This window comes from Meleagris gallopavo, chromosome 10 (assembly GCF_905368555.1).
Source record: "Meleagris gallopavo chromosome 10, MGAL_WU_HG_1.1, whole genome shotgun sequence".
In the NCBI taxonomy this organism is placed as follows: domain Eukaryota; kingdom Metazoa; phylum Chordata; class Aves; order Galliformes; family Phasianidae; genus Meleagris; species Meleagris gallopavo.
This window is the reverse complement of record NC_139413.1, coordinates 2,391,423-2,398,986: the sequence shown is the minus strand read 5'-3', so window position 1 is coordinate 2,398,986 and position 7,564 is coordinate 2,391,423. Positions and strand designations below refer to the sequence as shown.

At 50.4% G+C, this 7,564-nt stretch overlaps 1 protein-coding gene across 1 annotated transcript; it reads right to left on the bottom strand.

Annotated features, from left to right (window-relative positions):
* Positions 1-849: 849 nt before the first annotated feature.
* On the bottom strand, positions 850-5,565 carry LOC146543681 (zinc finger CCCH domain-containing protein 11A-like). The gene is made up of 7 exons (XM_085231662.1): positions 5,192-5,565; positions 4,955-5,003; positions 4,611-4,700; positions 3,518-4,012; positions 2,951-3,111; positions 2,441-2,508; positions 850-1,673 (listed from the first exon to the last, which is right to left on the bottom strand). The coding sequence occupies exons 1-7, from the start codon at positions 5,243-5,245 to the stop codon at positions 1,157-1,159; spliced, it is 1,434 nt and encodes a 477-aa protein (XP_085087788.1). The 5' UTR covers positions 5,246-5,565; the 3' UTR covers positions 850-1,156.
* Positions 5,566-7,564: the final 1,999 nt, after the last annotated feature.

Genomic DNA, 7,564 nt, shown 5'->3' with positions numbered 1-7,564 from the left:
ACTGTGACTCACTAGTGGTATCAATTATTTTATTTTCAAAATGACTTTGCTGCTCTGCCTTGTTAAGCCAAGTTGTTTTTTTGTGCTGTTTTATTCTTTTTTTCTTCCAAGTACATGATATGTGTTAGGTACAGGTAACTTTAGTATCCAAGTCAGAGTAGTGATGAAATTCCTCTTACAAATTAACAGTAAAAGCAAAACTGTTACAAATGAGCTACTGGAAATTCCAGTCCTGGTTGCACATCTGAAAGATGCTACACGTCAGCCAGGAAAGAGAAACAGCATGGAAAGAGCGATCCGAAAAAGCCACCATGAGCCTAGTGGCACAGTATGCAAATTACAAGGAAAAACAATCCCAAAAGGGAATTCTTCCAGGAAAACGGTGGATCCAGTTTCCCACGGGCAGTTCCCCAGTATGCAAAACTATGGCCTGGTCTTATTTCTGAGGTTGATAACGAGCGTTTTGGTTTGCATTCATGCCAAGTGAGGGAAGAAAGCAGTACTAGAGGGGCCCTGCCTCGACTCAGGTGGAGGAGAGCAGAAATCAAATGGGATTACGTGGATTACATGGTCTGGCATGGCAGAAACACAGGAGCGTAATGCGACAGAGGACACTGGTGCACAGGAAACTGCGATGCCATCAGGATAGAAAGGGGCAGGACCCATCGGAATCACTGCAGCGACGGAGGGATCCCAGGAGCTAACTGCAAAAGTCATAAAAACCTCCAGAATTTGAGAAAATAACTAACAAATAATTGCAAAGCATCAGCAAGAAAGAGTACAGCCTGGGAGTATAGAAAAATAAAAGGTTTTATTAAGAAAGAAATTAACATAAAAAATGATGGATAGTATAATACAAATTATGGGTGGATAGTGATAGGGCAAGGGGGAATGGTTTTAAACTAAGACAGGGGAGGTTTGGGCTAGATACTGGGAGGAAGTTTTCCACAGAGAGGCTGGTGACGCACTGGAACAGGTGGCCAAGGAGGTTGTGGATGCCCCATCCCAGGAGGCATTCAAGGCCGGGCTGGACGTGGCACTGGGCAGCCTGCTGCAGTGGTTGGCGACCCTGCACGCAGCAGGGGTTGAAACTGGATGATCTTTGAGGTCCTTCTCAACCCAGGCCATTCTGAGAGTCTATGATTCTATGAAAATACTAATTGGTTATGCTCTCAATCATGTCAGAGAGCTCCTGAAGGAGCTCATCTGCATCCTTCCCCGGCTCCAAATCCTCTCCTCCTTCCAGATCTCCGCCGGAGAGCTCCAGCAGTAGCTTCTCCAGGTCATCTTCTGCAGAGAAGGGCACTTTCTCTGCCCCGCTGGAGCACAGCTGCTGTGTCTTTGCTGCTGTTTGAGGAGAAGCTGAAGCGGAGCTGGAGTCCTCTGACTGTGCCACAGACTCTGGCCAGCATCCCAGAGGCACGTCAGAGGATTCCTGAAGGAGATCATCCACATCCTTCCCCAGCTCCAAATCCCCTTCTTCCTCCAAATCTTCATCAGAGAGCTCCAGCAGTAGCATCTCATCGTCATCTACAGCAGCAAAGGGCGCTTTCCCTGCCCCGGTGGAGCACAGCTGCTGTGTCTCAGGTGTTACTTCAGCAGGAGCTGAAGTGGAGCTGGAGTCCTCTGCCTGGGCCACAGACTCTGCCCAGCATCCCAGATGCAGGTCGGGCCTTGGGAGAACAAGGAAGAGAAAAATCAGTACCTGACACTTCTGGACTGGAGAGGCATTTTCTCCAGACCAGCTCTAAAATCTATGGTTCACCTTTCCTACAACTCCTACCAATATGGGGGTTGTCACTCCTTTAACCTGGGGCTACACTTAAGGTCCAATCCAAAAGCAGGCATGGTTTTCAGTGGGAAATGATCTGTGCAGACAGAGCACTTGGGGCCTAGCAAGCATGGTGCAAGTTTTGTAGCCAGAGGCACTTTGCCGCCTTCATTAGTTGCACTGTAATAATGGGAGCAAGCCAACCTCCCCAGATATCTGTGTTCACTACTACACTTCTCTTCCTCAGGACATGCTCAGCAGAGACTGATTGCCAGCCCAGGAGTCTGATCTCCATCCATCCCTTCTTCTCTCTGTTCTCCTAGCAGGGTTGTCAAAGTCTCTGCTTGCTGAGGTGGCATTCTTGAGCACCAACAAGCATAGCTGGCCACAGCTCGTTTATCACTTCACAAGGAACTGCAACGACTTCACCTCATCTTCATTCAGGCGTTCAGAGAACCCAAGAAGGCTCTGGAACGCTTACCAACATTAAGAAAACAATCTAAATGCACAACCATCCACTAGCAATCGGGACATTATTTCTGACGACCAACTTCTTTGATGGTTGTTGGCACCAATGAGATCAAACCCCTCCGTTTTCCTGGGCATGGAAGAACTTAGAGATCAGGGAAAACATGGTGACTAAGAAAAAAAGCAAGTTGTGGTCATCACCTGTTTGGGGGTGTGTCTGCTTCACGTACACTGACCAGGATGTCCTCTGGCCGGGCGGGAGCAGCAGCCTAGGGAGAAACAAGACAGCAAGACTGATGCACAGGGAAACATTCCTGAGCAGCTTCTTCCTCCACGCATCCTTGCATCCCCTCTGCCACTGCCGAGCCTTAACCCAAAGGCAGAGCCCCAGTGCTGCCAAAGAAAGTTCAGACTCCCTTCAAGGTTACCAAGGGCCTTCGGTGTTTTAGAGAACACAGCGCTAACTGACAAAATCCTTCACACCACAGAGAAATCCCAGCAGGGCGGAATCACAGAGCATGACGTGAACGCCGCCGTGCCTCTAATGAGCACTGGAAGGCTACTGCAGGAATCCTGCAGGCAGCTCCTGGCTTCCAGGGACAGAGAAGGCCTGTGGAACGTTGGAGTCTTCCAGCGTTTCCCCAAGAGAAACGTAAAACTTCCAGTTCACTACGACTGGGGATCCACGACAGCTTCAGCCACGGTCCTTACCACAGCTGCAGTTTTAGCTGGAGGCTCCTCCGTGCCATCAGCGGTGGCACTCACAGCACAGCCACACATCTCAGCTGCTTTGCGCTTCCGTGCAGGTGCGCACACAGCTTCTGGAACCGCTGTGCTGCATTCCACGTGTGCCTCTGCTTCTTTTGCAGCTGCTGGAAGAGAAACAAACAGAATGTCGTTGTTCAGCAGCAAAAACAGTCAGGAGAACCCCGACCACCTCTGTTTCCTCTGTGCGTTTCTGTCCTCATGTCCACTACCGAGAGAAAGGCTGCGGTGTGCAATCCACACAGCATTTCAGCTCTTCTCATCCATTACACTTTTATTTATTTACTTATTTATTTTCAAAAAAGCCGATCGAACCTTAACAGTGAGATGTTTGATTCCCTGCTCTTTTGGACAGAAACTGGCCCTTACTCTAAGGAGTCGATACATGCTTTTGAAAGATGGACTTTGTAGCCTTCAACTTTTTCATCTCTGCACAAGAAGCAAAGCCAATGCAAACTCAACTGGCTAATAGGGCCAGCATTTCCCCAGGGAAGTACTAAAGCAACTTATTACCTGTTAGCTTTGGGATGCGGATCAGTCTCCTCCGTGCTGGGGCAGGTGCAGGTGGGGCTGCAGGAGCCGACACACTTTCTTCCCTCTGCGGCACCCGCAGAGCCTTCTCCCTCCTGATTTCGTCCAGGGTTTTAATATGGATTTCCTGCAAAGGCTCGGCTTTGTGCACTGGCTCTTCCAACTGGACTTGGCCAGCAACAGATGGAATGAGACTGCTTTGCATGCTGTTTTCACCCTGAACCCTTCTCTTGGGAGGCAACTCGTCTGCATTTTGCTTCCCGTCTTCTGATTGCCTACGTTTTCTCAGAGGCAGGGCTTGGGAGAAAGCTGAGATGCAAACTGCCTGGGAAGGTCGAGTCTCTTTGGTTTCACACTGCCCTTCAGCTTGGAGCTGAGCTGGAGTTCCGCCTCGTCGATTCGCTTTCTCCTGGCGGATTTCCTCCAGTGTTTTCACACGGATGTCTCCCGTAGCCTTAGCAGCCTTCTCTGGGGTCACTGAGAAATGAGAAGCACCAAGATGAACAGAGAATCCAACAGTACTTCCAGTCTCCAAAATCTGTCACAGTACTAAGGAAAGCCAATCTGCAGTGTTCACAGAAATGCATCTGGGACAGCGGCAGTCGGCAAATCCTTCTCCTCTCCTGAGCTGCTTGTACCATTTTGAAGACCAGCCCCTCCACAGAGAGTTGCTACACAAAATCGCTAACTTATCCTGTTCCTTTCCGACTGCATCTTTCCATTAGCATCTCGGACTCCTGTTCCTAGCAGTGGTTCTGTTCTACTTGTGCCTAAGCATCGTGCACCTTGGGAGGGCTGACGGAAGATGCGCAAGTGGACAAATACCGCGTCCCCAGACCGCATTTCTGATAGCAGCCATCAGAAGAGATTCAGCACTCCAGGAAAACAGAACCAGGTTGCTTTCGTTTTTCCTTTTAAATCATTTCTAGAGCATTCTTATGAAAATGCGGATAAATTAAAGGAATTAAGTGTGATAGAAGGAATGTCCATGTATTGTCTGTTCTCGTGCTAGTTAGAAGAAACACAAAGCCTAAGTCGAAAATCTGAGCATCAATTTGCAATGCCCGCTGCATACCTGTAGCATTCGTTGGTGCTTTGTCAACCTCCACCTTCTTCCCCAGTGCTTCAGCAAGGCTGCGCTTCACTGGGATGCCACTCCCGTCACCTTCTGACAGAGAGAAAACAAGGAATACTTGAAGAACAGCTCTTTGGAGGACAGTGTCAGAACTGTCAACCACAACCTTCCAATTCTCAAGCATATTTTATTCAGTGTGCCCCTTAGCTGTTCATTATTATTATTTTGCCATTTCTGCAGCCGGCATGGAACTGCAATTTTCCTCTCTCAGACATCAGAAATACCCTCCATGCAGTCATATTTGGACAAAGGCACCCCAACGCTACATTACCAGAAGTTCTTACCTTCGGAGGCTTTCCGTTTTCTCCACATCTCACCACGATTCAATCGAATCTGAAAAAACAAACAACAGAAGAGCACAACTTGAGAATCGACCGTGATATTAGGTCTCATTCTTAGAACCAAACCCAGAAGATAAGCGGGTACTCAGTGAACCAAAGGGCAGCAGGCATCCTCCTACACAACCCCTCCCTCTTTCACGCTCAAGAAAAGCCAGAAAAAATCAAAGCACCCAAGCATACCTTGCGAGATGCGGAGCGGGAAGGGGAATAAGAACCACCTCCCTGGTTGGCCATGCTGGAGAAATTCCTAGAACAAGCTCAGGTTCTCAAGGATCTCTCCACAGGGACTTCTGCCACTCCTGGAAAGAGCTGCCTTCGCTCCTTCTTGGACGGCAAGCCTTCTCCTGGCTTGATCAGGGAAATCAAGGAACCCTAAAGAAAGTATCGAGAGGTGAAAAATAGTGAGCAATAAGCATTTTCCCGGCCTTCTTCTCTTGCTCGATTGGTTTCTTGAGGGGGGCGGGGGGAAATGCCTCGACATCAGCTGCGTACAGGAACTATCCCAACGCTCAAGCAACCTTCAGTGGATCGTGGAAGTGATTGACAGCTGGGAACACGCGACCGACTCCCACAGCCAACAGTGCTCCCTCAGCAGAGGGCTGGCGCAGCCACGGGACAGGCACGGCCACGGAGCTGCACGGCGCCTTGGTGGCTTCAAGGCTCACGTGTGTCACCTGAGCACACTGTGCTGTGCTCGCTGATGTCACAGAAGAGTCAAGCTCACAGCTGAGTGCCTGCCTTGCCACCACCATTGCTCTTGTGAGTTCTCATTCAACGTATGCTGGAGAAGGCAGAAATGCCAGCCTTGGATCAGGACAGAAAACGTTGCACACCACGGAAGCAACAAGGCACGCTTTGGCACAGCCCGTTCAATAAAGATGTGCTCAGGCGGAGGCCGGTCCCAAATCACTGACGCTTGATTTTTAGGAAGCACCGATTAGAACGGGATGGCTTTCCCTTAATCCAGAACTCCTTCCTTCCTGTGTTTGCACTGGGAGGACCTGCTCTCCTGTTCTCTCTGTCATTTTCCTCTTTGGTGGCTGACCAGGCTCCGGGAATCCCTGCCACAGGAAGGCTGCTGCTACAGCTGCTGAGCCTGCTCTCGGGGCAGAGGGGCACTCTGGGAGAATACGCGCTCTTTCTCTCTCTCTTTCTCTCTTTCTGTTTTTTCTTTCCCTCTTTCTTTCTGAAATGTGTGCTCCTACGGAATCTGAAATGGAATCAAATACCCCTGGCAACAATCACTTGGCAGGGTGCGGGGTGGCAGGCGGCAAGGGCAGCGCAAGGACCAAAAGGTCCCCAGCCTGGCTTTTCTCCTGAAACACCTTCCAGCATCCATCCAGCAAGCACTTCAACTCACCTGTTCAGCCCGCTCAGTCTAAGCTGCAACCAGCTCACGTCCACAGCACAGCGCTGCTTCTGACGTGATCTCACAGCGTTCTCTTCGCAAAGGAAGGCCCCGAGCTCAATCTGCGATGCAGCACGCACAGCAGAGCACCAGCTCTGGTACCAAGCTGTAGGCCAGGCCTTCCCATCCCAGCAACGACTGTGACCCAAGCAACCGTACGCATCCCTTCCGTGCTTTCATCATAGTCGAAGGAAAGACACGCCCACTTGATCCAAGGTTGCAGAAAGAAACACCAAGAACACCCAAGGGTGTTATTTTAAGCTTTCAGAATCGGCAATATTCACAGCCTCTAAGTCTAACTGGCTTTAGGGCCAGTTCTCTTTGATGTCTTCAGAAGTGACTTGGATGTAGGACTAGAAGGTGCTTGGAGCACATCTGCTGAGAATACTAGATGGGGAGGAGCTGTTGACTCTTGCGTCCAGAGTGGAAAAGCCCTGCCGAGAGATCTGGGCAAGTTTGAGAGCTGGGCAATCTGCAGCCACGTGAAGTTTAATAAGAGCAAGAGCTGGATTCTGCCCCGGGGAAAGGGAACCCTGGGTATACACATGGCGCTGCCCGATCAGACACCGCTGAGGCCTCACCTTCTTGCTGCCTCCAGCTGGGAAATGCTCAGGACTTGGAAGGGTCCCAGCTTTGGGAAAATCAGCAGGCATTCAGCTGAGTCTGTCCTGTGGTTCTTCCGAGGACAGACACCTGCTTCAGCCACCGCGGCTGGACTTTCTGCACTTGTTGTGGCTTCCTGCCGCTGTCCTTATTGCAGGTCAGCAGGCCGTGTTCCCACTGGCACTCTATTCATTGCAAAGCACTGGAACCCTTCCTCTAAGTGAAGGACAGCAGGGGCACAGCTCCAGATGGCACGGAGACGTTGCAGGCACAGGGGCAGCAGCCTCCCGTGCTGCCTTCCAGGTCTACAGCCATGTGTGTCGCAGCCCAGATCCACACGCCTGAAGGATGGAAGAAGAAAAAGGGAGCGGGGGCATTCCAGCTTTTGGTCAAATAACACATTCACTGCCTTCTAGAGAAGCGATGCCTTGTGCAGACCGTTAGTGCACCTCTACCTAATCCAGAGGGGCTGGGAGTGTTGTGATTGGAAGGGCTTTCAGTTTTCAGAGAAAGTTCTAGATCAGCTGCAGCACACCTTCCCA

Coding starts and splice junctions, on each gene's coding strand:
- LOC146543681 (XM_085231662.1), bottom strand. CDS start 5,245: ATGGCCAACCAGGGAGGTGGTTCTTATTCCCCTTCCCGCTCCGCATCT. Junction 4,013..4,610: donor AGCACCAACGAATGCTACAG/GTATGCAGCGGG, acceptor CTCATTTCTCAG/TGACCCCAGAGAAGGCTGCT. Junction 2,509..2,950: donor CAGCTAAAACTGCAGCTGTG/GTAAGGACCGTG, acceptor GTTTCTCCCTAG/GCTGCTGCTCCCGCCCGGCC.